The following is a 15,988-nucleotide window of genomic DNA, read 5'->3' on the forward strand; positions in this document are numbered from 1 at the left end:
CCTTCAGAAACATTTGAAAGTGCACCTAACCTGATCTTATTTATTTATTTATTTATTTATTTAGGTTTTTTGAGACAGAGTTTCTCTGAGTAACAGCACTGGTTGTCCTGGACAGCGTGGCCTCAAACTTACAAAGATCTAACTGCCGGGCTGGAGAGATGGCTCAGTGGTTAAGAGTGCCGCCTGCTCTTCCAGAGGTCCTGAGTTCAATTCCCAGCAACCACATGGTGGCTCACAACCATCTGTAATGTGATCTGATGCCCTCTTCTGGCCTGCAGGTGTACATATATGCAGACAGAGCACTGTATACTTAATAAATAAATATATCTTTAAAAAAAAAAAAAAAAAAAAAAAAAAAAAAAAAGATCTAACTGCCTCTGCCTCCCAAGTGTGCCACCATGCCTGGCTGTTTCTAGGTGATTTTAAATATAGTGAAATTGACCAAGCTGGGTAATTCAAGAAAATGTCTCTATTGTTGCCTATAATTCTGTCTTTAATCTTATCCCCTCTGTGTAGTTTAAAGTATTCATAGATTCCCAGGATTAGGACATCTTTGGAGAACATTATTATGTCTTCCAGAATTTGTCAGCCTTGTTCTGGAAGCTGAATCCTTATGTCTGGGAAGTGTGTGTGTGTGTGTGTGTGTGTGTGTGTGTGTGTGTGTGTGTGTGTGTGTTGGGCTCAGAACATGTTCTGGCTTGATCTAAAGCCCAGAAGCTGGTGGAGAAATTCATGAGGGTAGGATGCGAGCTCCAGAGCTTTGGGTAGCACCAATATCAGTGGTATCTTTTCATCTCTGCAGGGGGTGGAGGAAAACGCAAAGGAAAAAGCAAGAAGTGGAAGGAAATCCTGAAGTTTCCTCACATCAGCCAGTGTGAAGACCTCCGAAGGACCATAGGTAAGGAACACATTAACTGCCAAGGCCTCTGTACAACCAGGCCAGCACAACTCAACTAAGCAAGCACAGGAATTCTGGCTCCATCTTACATCTTTGCTAATGGCCTAAAGAAACAACCAGCGTTTGTTCGTTATTTGGTGTGTGCCAGGATGAACTGTTACTTCCCAGGTATCCTTTGAGGTAGGGGCTGTTATTTAGCTCCAGTAGGAGAAACTGAAGCATAGTGGCTCTTTAACCTGCTCACAGTATTCCAAATCAAGGGAGAGCAGAGAAGATGAGCCAGGACCGGCTGGAGTCCCCCAAGAAGAGTCTCCTCTGGACCCTAACCCATCAGAAGCCAGCCTTGCTTGCACCTTGTTTGTAATTCAGTGAGACCCGGGTCAGACTCCCAGCCTACAGAACTGTAAGATAATAAATGTGCAAAGTTTTGATCCACTTAGTTCTACAAAATAATATGTGATGTTTCAATCCACTTAGTTTATGATAATTTTTATAGTAACCGTAGGAAAATGACACAGGGTACTTTGGGCACGATACTGGAATCCCCAGAGATAACTCCCTGTTTTTCTGGATCCTATGCATCCTGCTCTTGTGAGGCAACTCTGTTTTAGCCTCATTATTTCTCTCACTTTGGAGGTTGGTATTTATGCTGGAGCCACTAACCCATTGACTTAGCATAGTTGTCTTTATCTAGCCCCCACATGGCCACCTCCAACAACAGCCAAGGGCTCAGCTCCTATGGAGACATAGCAAACATACCAAATAGGTCTGATGAACACAACACATTGCTACCATCCAGATGAAAGAAGTCTGCATATTTTGCTGTGTTGCGTTTATATGCTTCTTAAGAGTATAAAAATGTACAGGGACTTCTGGTTCCAAACAAGGAGTAGATGCAGTGTTCTCTGTCCCTTCTACCAAGGGCAGTTGAAAACTCCAGGAAGCATAGAAGATTCTGGAAGGTAGAGAGAAAGCAGATGAGTGAGGACATTGAGATATGAGGAATCAAAGGTTTTACCTTTTGCTTCTATTATGCCCTTGATAGGGTGTTAGGGAAAACAAAGCCTGATATGCTATTGCTAATGGAATAAAAGGCCCTTACTTCTTCTCAAGAGGAAGGAAGAAAGAAAGAATCTGGGTTTTTTTTTTTCCTCTAAAAAGGAGCAGATAGGGCTGGATAGATGGTTCAGGGGTTAAGAACACTGGCTGCTCTTCCAGAGGATCCAGGTTCAATACCCAGATGATAGGTCATAACTCTAGTTCCAAAAAACCTAAGCCATCTGCTGGCTGCCTTGGATACCAGGCATGTACATGATGCGTGCATATACATGCGGACAAAATACCCATTACATAAAATGAACAAAATAATTAAAAAGTAAATTTTTTTTCCAGCACTGAGGACTGAACCCAGGGCCTTGGCAAGCACTCTTCCTCTGAGCTAAATCCCCAACTCCAAAAGCAAGTGTTCAGAAAGGAGCAGACAGTGCAGTATCCAGATTTCATCCAAGTTTAGGGGGCCAGATGCCTTCATTAACCCTTTTTTCTTAGAGGACTTCCTTCTGATTCTTCACCTTGTACCTTCCCTATTCTGTTCACTTCTGGTTTGGAGAGCTAGGAGCACAAGACTCTGTGCCTGGAGTCCCCTGTACCATGGACCCTCACCCAACCACGCCAACCCAGTTTAAGTCCTTTCACAGGTCTCTTGGTGGAGCCTGTACCCGTTGGTCTGAGAACCAGGCCTGCTGTGTGAGAACGATGACTTGCTTCTCTGAGAGAGCATTGAGAAGCCTCTGTGTGCAGATGCAGTGGGGGAGGCTGGGAAAAACCGGAAGGCTGATGTCAGCAGAGGGGCTGCCGTCCATGGGCCAGGGCTGGGCCTGCTGCCTGTTTATAGTCTGTCGCTGTGGTGTTTGCCCAGCCACTGCTGGGGCCCTGCTGGAAGACTTTCTTACATAAAAATCTCATTTCTTTTCTAGACCAATACACAAACCAAACAGTGGCAAACACCAAGTTTGTTTTTCTTGTGGACATATGAGCTCATTTTCTGAAGCTCCCTGAGAAGATGTCCCAGGACAGGCTGAGAAGGGCTCACTGGACAGTGTTGGGTGGCACAGTGGAAAGGCTGTGCCTCAGACAGGAGGAGTTAGGCTGACAAAGACCCTGAGACCCTACCTCCTTAGACTCACCTAGAACAGTGATTGCTGAAAGTCATAGCTTTCTCCTGCCTTCAGCATTGCCTTGGGCAGCCACAAATCCTCCCTGCCCAGCCCCCCAGATGACTTTAGAAAATGACAATTATTTCTCTGTTGCACACCCAGCCTCCAACTCACATTAACTTTTCTACTTTGCTTGGAATGAACCTCTAACTCTGACCTGTAGGTCATAGGTCATGGGTGACAGAAAGTTTTGCCTGGCATGAAACCTGAGGACCCTTTTTCAGAATAATACTTTTTTTCATATGCAAAATGGAACACACAGAATTACCAAGAAAACCAATTCTTTTCTTTTTTTTTCTACCCCACCAATTATTTTCAAATACAGTTATTAAATACTTTTAAAATGTAAAATATAGAAATATATATGGTTTTTAATTGATATTTAAAATAACCAGGTCTAAAAGGTGGTTTTGTGTCTGTGATGGGCATAAGTAGTTTTTTGTATATCTGCAGCAATCACGATATGAGTAGATTTACAGTTTGCTGATAACAAGTCCCAGGCACTCCTAATATCACTGTGGGCATTGTATACCTTTGTAGTCAAAGGAAGTGTGAGTTTTTAGGTAGTCCTTGGTGAATGGCTAGGTGAGATCTATAGGAGGTTGCAGGTCTTTGGCAGCGCTGTCTCTGCCTTGCCTTCTTCAGTCCACCCTCAGTGTCCTTAGGTCACTCCCTTCTCCGTTCACAGGTTCTCTGGACACGTCATTGTCCTGTGAATTCCTCAAACTTGTTTGCAGCTCTGGGGCCTTTGCCCTTGCTGTTCCCTCCACCTAGAATGTTCTTTCCTACACTTTGTTTTGCCAGAGGACTTTAATGTTCCAGACTAAGTATCAGCTCCAATGGGGAGCCATCTAAGGCAGAGCCTGCTATAATTGTGTTCTTTCAGGCAGAGCTGTTTATTGAATGGTCTCTGCTCATAACCCCATTTGAAGTCATCTTCATTTGTTCATTTACTTGTATATTTTATGTTTCTCTACAGGGCCAACTATTCTGGGTTAGAAGTGTCTATGTTTACCTCATTCGCTCCCTAAGTACCGCCTGCCACATACTAGGGATTATTAAATATTGACTGGATGAAGATTGACACAAAATATTTTAAATTAGGGCTCTTTTAAAAACATTCATGACATTTATTTGCTGTGACTAAATTTAACCTTAGCTAATGTTTTTGACTTAAAGTAATGATAGTTTAGATTTAGGGGTTTAAGCTTGAAAGTATTAAATTTAACACCTTTACCCACTCTTATCCTCCAAGATAAGGAATATCAGCATATTGATAAGACCCAGCCATGGCCTTTTTTTGCACTGTTTAGGAAGACAAGTCTGGGCTCCTGGATCAACCCATGACCCTGTAAAACTACAACTCGAGTACTGAGCATGGTTATGATAGCTTTATAGAGAATCCCTGTCTCAAGGAATTGGAGACATATTGTCTAAAACCCCCTTTCCAGTTAATAAATAAAAAATAAATTCCAGTTAAATAAATGAGTGGACAGACTTTCATAGCTGAATGACCACCTGAGACAGTATTATCCCTTGGCTTTGAACTACAACTTCCCACTACCCAGCACTATCTGAGCACAAACATTTGGGCCCCACGCTCCAACCAGTACTAAATCATAGGGGCTCATTATTCACCCCAAGGAACAGATGTTTCTGTCTCTCTCTTTCTATACTATGTCTTCTATGTTGTGCGTTGCACACTCATCTACTTAGTCAGTAATATTTATTTTGCATTTGCTATGTGTCACCCACCAGGTATGCAAAACAGAGCTTAATCATGGCTGAGCACAAGACAGTGACTAACATAGAGATGTGATACCTGACTGAGAACATTTCATGATGATGAGGGACCAGTTGTTCAGATGGAGAATAATGGCAGTGATTTCCACCCATTGGAACTTTCCTGGAAGAAGGAGCATGAATTTTAGTCTCCTGTAACATCTTTATGCGAAGTTTTCAAGGGCTGCAGTCACACTTCTCCATTTCAGTCCTCACTGTGGCACAGTGAAATGGATAGAGGGAAGAACAGATGGGTGGCAGGATGGAAGGGCAGGCGAGGTGGCTGGCTGGACCTTACTCCCTTGGCCTAGACAACCAGAGCAGTTACTGGCAGTATTAAGTATTAAGACAGGGAATCTTCGGGTGGTGGTGGTGTACACCTTTAATCTCAGCACTCGGGAGGCAGAGGCAGGTGGATCGCTGTGAGTTCGAAGCCAGCCTGGTCTACAAAGGGAGTCCAGGACAGCCAAGGCTACACAGAGAAACCCTGTCTTGAAAAAACAAAAAAAAAAAAAAAAAAAAAAAAAGACAGGAAATCTTTCCTGCTTGAATCTGCTTTTCATGTGAGCCTCAGACGTGAGTTAAGTGATTACAGACACAGTTGTATGAGAGAAAAGGATAGAGCCCAACCACAACTTTATTAGTTAATAGGATAACTGTTTATGTAAGTTTGTTAGAGGACTCAAATCAGAGAAGTTCTCAGAATGTTCAAAGCTTGAAAGATTGGAAATGTCATCATAAAGATAAAAGATTATTGAGAACTACAGATATTTTTTAGTGACTCTGATGGTTCTATTGGGCAAAAGTGTGACATTTTTATTTATTTATCTCAGGATCATTTCATACTTTATTCTTTTATTTTTTTAAAAGTAAAGTGGGTCTTAAGTGAGAGGACTGATTATTTTCTGTAGGAAGTATCCAAAAGCTATATAATAAACCAAAGCCCTCCCTACCCCATCAGGAGTGACACTTTGTGAGGAAGCTATTGAAAGAGAATGGCTGCGGTGCCTAGTGTGTCACCGTGTTACAGTCCTCATGGGCAGGCTGAGGGGAGTGGAATTGCCATATACCAACACGTTAAGTTTTCCTAGGAGCAGCAGGGCTTAGCTGGTGACATTCCCAGAGGAAAAGATAGGCTAACTGTCAGGAAAGCCCCAAACCGTATTGACTACTTTGAATTCGCCTGTTTGCTGGGTATTTATTTAACATCAGTCAACAAATAATGTGACCTAGGAGCTATAGTGCTAGCACTGGGCCCTTGGCCACCTGTTGAAGTGATGTTGCTGGGTGGGATCAGTGTTGACAAGGTCAAATAGTTTCTCTGCTGCTTCCAATTGTGGGGGGCATAGAACAAGTTGCTGAATTATATTTCTTTGTTTGGAGACATTTCTGTCAACTTGGTAGAGCCATTAGGTAGGCAACAGACAGTCTCATATCCATTACCATCATCATGGTGGTGCTGAGTTAAGGACCTTTTCAGAGGACTTCTGAATTTCTCAGAAAAGTTGCACTGCATCTAAGTGGTGAATGGGGCTGTTAGTTTCTGATTGACACCAGTGAGTGACTGAGTGAGTGGGTTCAATCCCAGGGACTGGAATTATCTGAGCCATCCTTTTCCTAGAGCACCTTTCCCTATATCCATAAGTCACCATGTACCTGCCTCCTACCAACTGCAAAACATGCCTCACAAGACTGTAGAAAGCACCATACCCTGTCCAGACCCCTCTTCTGGCTAGGAGGTTTCTTTCCTTGAAAGGATGTATATGTCTCAGAAACCTGAGCACTGAGGCAGGCACATGGAGACTCAATTTTATTTGTAAGGTAATTTTGTAGAATGTATGTGATCGGTATAATTACAACTAAGTAAATCTGGCCAGACTTGATAGTGCTCATTACAATCTCAGAACTCAAGTGATAGAGGCTGGAGAGGATTGCTACAAGTCGGAGACCAGCTTGGGCTATCCATTGACACCCAGCTAAAACAAAGCCTGGGGCTGGAGAGATAACTCAATGGTTAAAAACACTGGCTGCTAAGGTTCAATTCCCAGCACCAACATGGCAGCTTCATAACTGGCTGTAACTCTAGTTCAAGAGGATTTGATCCCTTCTTCTAGGTTCCTTGAGTACCAGACATGCATGTGATATGCAGACATACATGCAGGCAAAACATACATACACATAAATAAGTTAATGAAAAAAATTTTTTTAAGAAAAAGAAAAACCAATCCAACAGAAAAAAAAAAAAAACAACAACAGAAGTCCCCTCAAAGTCCCCAAACACTCAGTGAACAAAGTCTGTATTCCACAGTTGCTGTAGGGAATTGCTGTTTTGCTGTTTGGTGGCTTTGTGCTCCCAGAGGGGTTTGTAGGCCAGAGTGGACAGTCACGTGAGTCTCGCATGTCCCTATGTCCCAGTGCCTTTTAGGCTGTCAGACTGGAAGTGAGCCCTTGATTTCATTACCAGGGTAACCAAGTGTCTGTGGACGTCACTGCCAACCTTGGGGTGATAAGGGCGCTAAGTCTGCCGTTCTACCACTTAACCATGCTCTGATAAAGCACGGCATCTGCTTGTCCTTGTAGGGTAATTTTAGATGTGGTAGATGTAGAGCATCAGGTGACCTGTGTGCAGCTGACACACTGGGAGGGTTAAGGTGGACCAGGCCCTTCTTATCCCCTTCATGAGAGGCCTAATGCTCTTGAAGGAACAACCTGGGCTCAGCACTCATGAGATGCCCTGTGCTGCTGGCCAGTGGCTTCTCTGCTTTGGCAATTCTGGGAATGGGTTTCTAGGTGATCTGGATTTAGGGGTTTCAGAGGCTACTCTGCAGGAAGTGTGTGGAATTCTTGCCAGGTTTCTACCTGGCCAGGTCTTTGCTATTTGTATGAAACTTTATTTCAGGGCTAAAACTGAAGGCAAATTTGAAGCTGTACCGTTCACATTTAGCTGAGCCCTAGGGAAACAAGGGACTTGCTAAGGCAACTCTGAGGGAAATTTCCCTCACTCTGTCAGTTTGCCTGAGATGTTGTAACAAAGTACCACACACTGCCCAGCTTACAGGACAGCACTTATCATCTCATGGTCTGAAGGCTGGGTAATTAAATTTCAAGGTGTCATCAGGCCTGAGTCCTCCCTATAAACATTCCTCTCCCAGCTTCTGGCAGTTTACTGACCTTTGTGCTGCCTCGCAGATGTATCTGCCATCTTTGCTTCTTCCTCTGAATAGGTGTGTGAGTATTAAAGTGTCCCTTTTCTATAAACGTGCCAGTCCTTTTGGCTTAGACTCTATCCAATTTAAAACTCATTACTTCATAAGAACCCTATTTCCAAATAGAGGTACATCTTGGGTTACTGGAGGCTAGGACTCCAACTTACCTTCTTGAGAACATTCGATTGAAACCACACCAGACCTTCTCTTGGGACCCATGGGATTCAAGGAAGAGGGTCTGAAAGATCTTGGTTCTGTAGGTCTGAGTGGCGCCTTCCTTCCTTCCTCTTACAGGCCCTAGCTGATGTGTCCTCACTGGGCCATAGGAATGCTGTCAGAGGACATTTCCCTAGCCATGTTACATGGTTCCTCATTTTGTTGTTTCAGTGATAGCAACTGAAAAATTACCACTCAGATCAAGCCATAGTTAAGACTCTTTTGCTTTGATGGTTTGTTTGTTTTTGAGACAGGGTTTCTCTGTGTAATCCTGGCTGTCCTGGAACTCACTCTATAGATTAGGCTATTTTTGAATTCCACCTGCCTCTGTCTCCCAAGTGCAGAAATTAAAGGTGTACACCACTACTGCCTGGCTCATAGTTAAGAGTTTTAAGTAATATCTTCTATCTTTTCCCTTGTTTCTCCTACATGCAGTTTAGTTTTCTTATTCTTCCACTGTAGTGCTTGGGATGGAGTCAAGGGCTTCCTGAGCGAGTCCTGTCACCAAGTTACACCTACACATGTGCTCTGTGTGTATTTCTCTTTTTTCAATTCTCTCTTCACCCCACTCCTTTTTTGGGCATGTGCATATGTACTGTTCATGTTCATGTGCGTGTAAGTACATGTATACCCATGTGTATAGAGGCCAGAAGACACCTTCACCACTCTGGGGGTCAAACTCATGCTTACAAGGTTAGCATTCTACCCCAGTCCCCTAGCCCTGTTTCTCACTTCTTTCTTTCATGATATAAAAGTATTTCCCCTGTCATTACAATCCTTTCCAGTTTGTCAAATGTATTAGGTATCTGTCATTGGGAACATATTAGTGAACAAAGCCAATGTCCATGTTCTCACAGTGACCCTTCTGTAGGTGAGTGACTATATGAGCGGAGTATTGGGAACTCACCTATTACCCACAACTCAACATCAACACAGATGCCCAGCCTTCCTTCCCTCCCTATCACTTACAGTGTGTGTGTGTATATGTGTGTGTGTATATGTGTGTGTATTTTTCAAGTTATCTTGAGCATAAGCCCTTGGCCATAAAGCCCTGCAGAAATCTACGTGTGTGTGTGTGTGTGTGTGTGTGTGTGTGTGTGTGTGTGTAGGTTAGGACATCTTGAGGAATGGGTTCTTTTCTCCCACCTTTGGATCCCAACGATTGGAGTCAAGTCATCAAGCTTACTGGCTGAGCTATCTTGATTGTCCCTCACCACCCCCCTTCACATTTGTCTGTTACACGCTGTTCAGATGAAGCCTTTGCATTTCACTGTAGCCTTTCCGTCTTCTGCAGTGCTTGGGATTCAACCCAAGGCCTTGTTGATGCTAGACAAGTACTGTAACATTGAGCCACACTTCCTGCCACACTTCCTGCTCTTAGTGTTGCTCTTTAAACTATACCAGAGCAGTATGTACAGTACTCTCTCCCCTGCCCTCACTTTCTCTGGAATGTTCTGTCTCTCTCTGCAGACACTGTTAACCTCACCTGGGATAGGGCCCAGGAGGCAGATGACATGTGAACAGCCTCTGTCTTTCCGACCCCTGTCCCTCATCCCCTGCAGTTAGCAGGCACAAGAAAGGCCTTCTGTGTGCTTTAGGACTCTGCACTGAAAATGGGAAAAAATAAGCTGGTTTATGCATCAATAGGGACCTCAGACCAACACTAAAGGCCAGATGACCTGCAGTGGCCTAAGCATGTCAGCATTTTGCCCTATAAAGTGATGTTGGACCAACACTTTAATGGTCTCCGCCAAGATACTATTTATGGAATTTATTTCCCAGGGCCATGTGAATGGCAATATCTTGGCAGTGAAGCCCAGCAAACTACTGCACCTTCCTCCCTTGGTGTTTGCCTCAGCAAATTAAACATCCCTTCTTCTGAATACCTGAAGCTTGCACCTGGCAGGGAGGAGCAAGAAAAAGTGTGGACAGAAGATATTTGGGGCATGCAGGAACTTTTCAAATTAAAAATGAAATACAACAACCACTGGATGATTCTCTAAAGAGCCGTAGTGGGCATTGAGTGCTTATTGGCTGCTAGCTGCCGCCCTTTCCAGACACAGAAAGGAAATCTATAATCCAGAGAGCTTGAGTGCTGCTTTTTTTCCCAGTTGTGCTATCCTTGTATTCTCTTTTTTTTAAAAAAAATTTTAATGGTTAAATTTGTTTATTATTTATTTATTTATTTATTTATTATGTACACAGTGCTCTGTCTGTAGATGGATGCACCTGCAGGCCAGAAGAGGGCATCAGATTACATTATAGATGGTTGTGAGCCACCATGTGGTTGCTGGGAATTGAACTCAGGACCTCTGGAAGAGCAGTCAGTGCTCTTAACCGCTGAGCCATCTCTCCAGCCCCCTTGTGTTCTCTTTTTAAGTTAGTTTTGGATAATCTTTTACTTCTTTTCTTAAAGATTTATTAAGTTATTTTATGTATACAGGTGCTCTGTCTATATGTACATCTGCATGCCAGAAAAGGACATCAGATTATATTATAGATAGTTGTAAGCCACCATGTGGTTACAGGGAATTGAACTCAAAGACCTCTGGAAGAGTAGCCAGTGCTCTTAACTGCTGGAGCTATCTCTGTAGACGTTAATTCTTTTTTCCCTCTTCATTATTAAAATAAATAAACACAGAAAACTGAGCACAGGCTAGGGTTCAATAGGTAAATGTGCCAGCCTCTTAATCCTGACAGCATGAGTTTCATCGCTGGAATCCATGAAAAGTATGGATGTGTTGGCATGTACCTGCAGTTCCTGAGCTCCTAAGGGTGACTGGAGACAGGACAATGGTCCTGAAGCTCATAGGCCAGCTCTCCCGGAGTACATGCAAGTACAGCATCAGAGACAAGAGAGACACAGCCTCAATTAGAACTCCCAAAAGTTATAATCCGAGTTTCACTGCACAGTGATATGCATGTGAGATACACACACACACACACACACACACACACACACAATAGGTCTATGAATGAAATTTCAAAACAATTTAAAAAGAAGAAATTTTAAATTGCCAAGGCAATAGCCACTAGTAGCAGATCAGTGAACAACCCAACCCAACTGTTGTGTCTCCTGCCCAGAAGCCAGATATTTGTTTTCAGTTTGTCATTTTTTTAATATTTGGAGATTTTTTTGTCATATTTTAGCTGTTTTTCAATGGTGCAGATTGAACCAAGGGCTCTACCACCCATCTTTCTCCCTTTTATCACAAGACAGATTTTATCAAATTGCCCAGGTTGGCCTTGCACTTACCCTGTCGCCCAAATAGGCCTTGAATATGTACTCTTCTTGCCTTGTCATTCTTCACAGCTGGGGTTACAGCAGTTCCCATGCCCGGCCACATGTGTGCTCCTCCTATCCTCGTGTGTGTGTACACACGTTGGGGGGGTTGGGGACCAGAGGACAACTTTGTGAAATCAATTCTTTTACCTTTCCTTGGGTTCTAAGGATTGAACTCAAGTCACCAGAAGTGTACAGCAAGGACCTTGACCAGCTGAGCCAGTTCCCTAACACAGAATTCTGCCTTTTTTCCTCCAGAGTTTTGGCTTGAACATCTTTGTTCTCCTCTACAGTGGAAAAAAAATCACTTACCCCTCCCTAGTCTTAGACTGATTGCTGAGAGATCTTGTTTTCTGCACTGAATTCTTTCAAAAGGCCTGGAAATGTGGGCTGAAAGAAGCTATTGCTATCAGCTTTGAATTTTTTTTTCTTCTTTTGTCAGAAATGGCCTAGGTATATATGTTTAGCTGCACTGCTTGCTAAGGGCACTTTTCTAGTTCTGAGTTTCAGCATGCCTCAAGGGAAGGCATGGGTAAGTTGTAGGAGAGAACATTCTGCCAGCATAGCTACATGCTGGGGTGTTGTTAGATGTCCTTGGGGGAAATCCCTGCTTGGAGCGGCACAGAATGGCCCTACCACTGGGGCTTGGGAATGCAGAACAGGGAAGACAGAGCCACTGAGCCAGGCCTGAGCGATGAGGTTGGAGGGAGGCAGCAAGGAACAGAACTACAGTGGCAGGAGACTGGGGTTTGCAACAGGCTCTGTCTTCAGTGACTGTGAGCAAGTGATCAGACTCCCCCGAGCCTGTCCTCTTCTCTGCCAGATCAGACTGCGAGTGTTGGGAGAATTAAATTAACAGCACCAGAGGGGAAGACTGCCCAGGTGTGGCTGACTTCATTCTCCACTTCTCCACTATCATGATGGTCACTGTTTTGGTGAACCATGCTGTTTTGTTCAACAAAGTACAATGTTTCTTGTTCCTCTTGGTTGCTGGTGGCCAAGTTCTGCTGTAAAGTGTGGCTGCTCAGTCATTGATTCATTGATTCCTTCATTCATGTGTTAAGCCCTTTCCTTATTCCAGGAACCTAGGAAGTTGCCAGGTGGCAGGGCCTGGCTTTGGCAGTGGCTGCTGGCAACCTGGATCAGGCAGCATTCTTCTCCTTTATGTAACCCTTTCCCTCAGTCCATTTGGCCCTTCAGATCTGTATTCACTAACTCTGCAGATTTGGAGGGCCTGGGTGGTATCTCCAAGCCCATCTCCTCATCTTCCTGCCTCTAGGTGGGAGAGACCTCATCTACCATACACACGAGTGGGATAGCCAATCCCATCCACTGGCCTGTAGTCAGCTTTTACTCTAGGCATGGTGGAGCTGTCCCAGGTTGTCCCATGGTGGAGCCTCCCAGGAAGATGGGTAAAAACACACCTGACACTGGGACACAACGTGGGTAGTAGGACAGGTGCCAGAGGTACATTCCCAGTACCAAGAATCCGAGAAACAACAAGGGCAAGAAGGACAGAGATAGACCTGTGGGCACTGGTTGAACAAGAAACTGCTAGGTTAGTAGGCTCAGCATTGTCAGCGTCATCTAACCAGGCAATTCTGATGGTCATATTTATCAATGCAAAACCCTGTGGGCCTGAGGCCATTTTCTAATTATGCCTTGGGAATAAGGACCTAGAAATTCAGAGAGAATAGTAAGTTTCTCAGAGTCCCAGAGCTCTGCAAAAGCAAAATCTAGATTCAAATACAGCCCCAAAGCAAAAAGTCATGTCTATGTTGGCTGTGACTTCTCCATGATGTGGACAACCTTGGGCACATTTGGGAGGTCACTGTCCATACTGCTTTGATGGACTTTCTGCACAAAACTGTGAAGGTTAAACAGAGACTGAATCAGGCCACGGGGATCAAGAGTGCCTCCAGCCTGAAAGCTAGTGTAGCCCTGCGAGCTTTTGAAGCTGCCCTTGGGGTGAGAGTAGATAGCAAAAGATGCGTGTGCAGGTCAGGCTTGACATGCAGGAGTGGAAGCTACATTCACTTCCTCTCCAAATATTTGTTTGTTTGGTTGGTTTTTTTTTTCAAGACAGGGTTTCTCTGTGTAGCCTTGGGTGTCCTGGACTCACTTTGTAGACCAGGCTGGCCTTGAACTCACAGTGATCTGCCTGCCTCTGCCTCCAAGTACTGAGATTAAAGGCGTGCACCACCACACCTGGCCTTCTCCACATATTTGTGACTGGCTTACTGTATGTCTGGAAGGAAGGGACACAATTCAGTTATATAGACAGGACCACAGACATTTTCTACTTCTGATGACGCTATCCCCAGGGTTCAGGTAGCAACAGAGGAGGCAGAGCAGCTGGAGCTGATTCTCACCTACAGTCAGGGCAGTGGAGATGACACCCGCTACAGGATGCCCTGTGGCACCACCTGCCAGAAGTCCCCAGGCTAGCAGCTGTTCCTACTGCCCACCTGTCTCTTCCCTTCCTTTCCAGGACCCGTTTCTTGCTCCCCTGCTGTTGGTCCTCTCACTCTTTTCTCCCTGCAGGGCCTCTTGGAAGATGGCAGATGGGCATGGATGCCACACTGTCTGTCTCTGCCTGCACTTTTTGTTACCCCACCCTTGAGTTTGACTCAAGGCCATTGGAATTGAGTCCTGAGTGGTGAGGTGTCTTCATAAACCTAGTGTGGAGTACAGAGGAGGCCCCTCACTTCTCATGGTCCCATTGTCTGGCCAGCCACGAGATTCTCTCTTCTGGGGCTGCTGGTGCCCTTTGTTACCATCGGATCCGGAGAGGTATGGCTCTCAGCTTCATTTATCTATATGAGCTTCCCACCCACCTCTTAACTGGAACCCCTCTTGGATTCCTGTCTCTCATGGTGATTGGGTCCCTACCCTTTTTTTAACCTCATTGTCTTCATACTTGCCACTCTGCCCAGACTGGTACAGTGGCCTTCTGTTTCTAGGTGTTTTTTTCACCTCCTTCCCTCCCTCCATCCCTCCCTCCATCCTTCCCTCCCTCCCTTATTGTCTCCTTCCAGTTTTTCCTCTTTTTTCATGTGTTTGTATGTAATGCACTGTGCATGTATATATGCATGTTTTTGAATGTGTATGGCAACACATATGAATGGGTGCAGGTATATGTGTATGTGTACATACAAGTAGAGGCCCAAGATTAATGTTGGGAATCAACCTTCATCACTCTTCCACCTTATTCACGGAAGCAGGGTCTTTTTTTTTTTTTTTTTTTTTTTTTTGGTTTTTCGAGACAGAAGGTTTCTCTGTGTAGCCTTGGCCATCCTGGACTCACTTTGTAGACCAGGCTGGCCTCGAACTCACAGCGATCCGCCTGCCTCTGCCTCCCGAGTGCTGGGATTAAAGGCATGCGCCACCATGCCCGGCGAAGCAGGGTCTTTTAATCAAACCCAGAGCTTGCCAATATGGCTAGTCATGCTAGCCAGCTGGCCTTGGGGATCCCCTGTCTGCCCCTTCTAAGGCTTGAGTCATGTGGTCTGGAGGGTCAAGGTGGGATGTCTCTTGTCACCTGTTGACCACTTGAATGGCAACCAGAGAGGACTAGCACATTTATGGGCCCTGCTGGAAGATCTTATGGTGTATATGGGTTTTCCCATTCTTCTCACCCTGATGTGGGTCATCACACCCTCAGGCATTTAAATGGGCTTACAGGAATCTAAATTCCAGTTCACACCATGCATGTAACTGCTCAGCTGTGTCCCCAGGCCATACCTGCTTTTTTTTTCTCCTTACCCCCCCTTTTTTTTTCTTGTGGTTCCTTGTAATTTATATTCAGAAAGTTTTTGACTTCTCAGATGATGTGAAAGTGGAGACTTGTAGCATACATAAGTCTAATGCCTTTGTTTTCTGTCCCATGTATTCTGTCTGTACTCTGCCATAAATATGCAGGTTTCTTATGACTGAGTAAACTCACCAACTGGCTTCCAAGTGACTTTATCACATCCTTGCTTGTCTGTTTAAGAGCTGAAGCATTGGGCAATTTGGTTAACCTCTATGAGCTATAGAAACAGAATAAAAATGATTATCATCACTATCACTGATTAAGGTCTTATATGGTAGACACTGTATTTCTCTGTGCTGTAAGCATAAGGTTATTGTGTAGTTCAAATGCTTGTTCTGAGAATCTCCTGTTTCAATGTTGTGTAAACATTGCTCCCCAATTGTCTCCCCCTGATATGCCAATAAAGCAGCTTATAGCCACTCACTGAGCAGGGAAGAGAATAGCCCTGGACTTCCTGGGGAGGAGGAGTAAGATGAGAAATTAGGGTATTGAGTCATGGGAGAGGTCCAGGAGACATCAGGAGAAAGAGCTGGAACAGGGAAAGCTACAAAGTACAAGTGTCTCTGGGATGTA

The 15,988-nt window shown here is 44.4% G+C and overlaps 1 protein-coding gene across 1 annotated transcript in view; it reads left to right on the forward strand.

Annotated features, from left to right (window-relative positions):
• Positions 1 to 15,988, forward strand: part of Grk5 (G protein-coupled receptor kinase 5) — a 188,291-nt gene that overhangs the window by 80,286 nt on the left and 92,017 nt on the right. Inside the window, exon 2 of the mRNA XM_051146878.1 lies at positions 803 to 898. Coding sequence (XP_051002835.1) covers positions 803 to 898 — 96 coding nt within the window. The remainder of the gene's footprint in view (positions 1 to 802; positions 899 to 15,988) is intronic.

The sequence above is a fragment of the Acomys russatus genome, chromosome 5 (assembly GCF_903995435.1).
Source record: "Acomys russatus chromosome 5, mAcoRus1.1, whole genome shotgun sequence".
In the NCBI taxonomy this organism is placed as follows: Eukaryota; Metazoa; Chordata; class Mammalia; order Rodentia; family Muridae; genus Acomys; species Acomys russatus.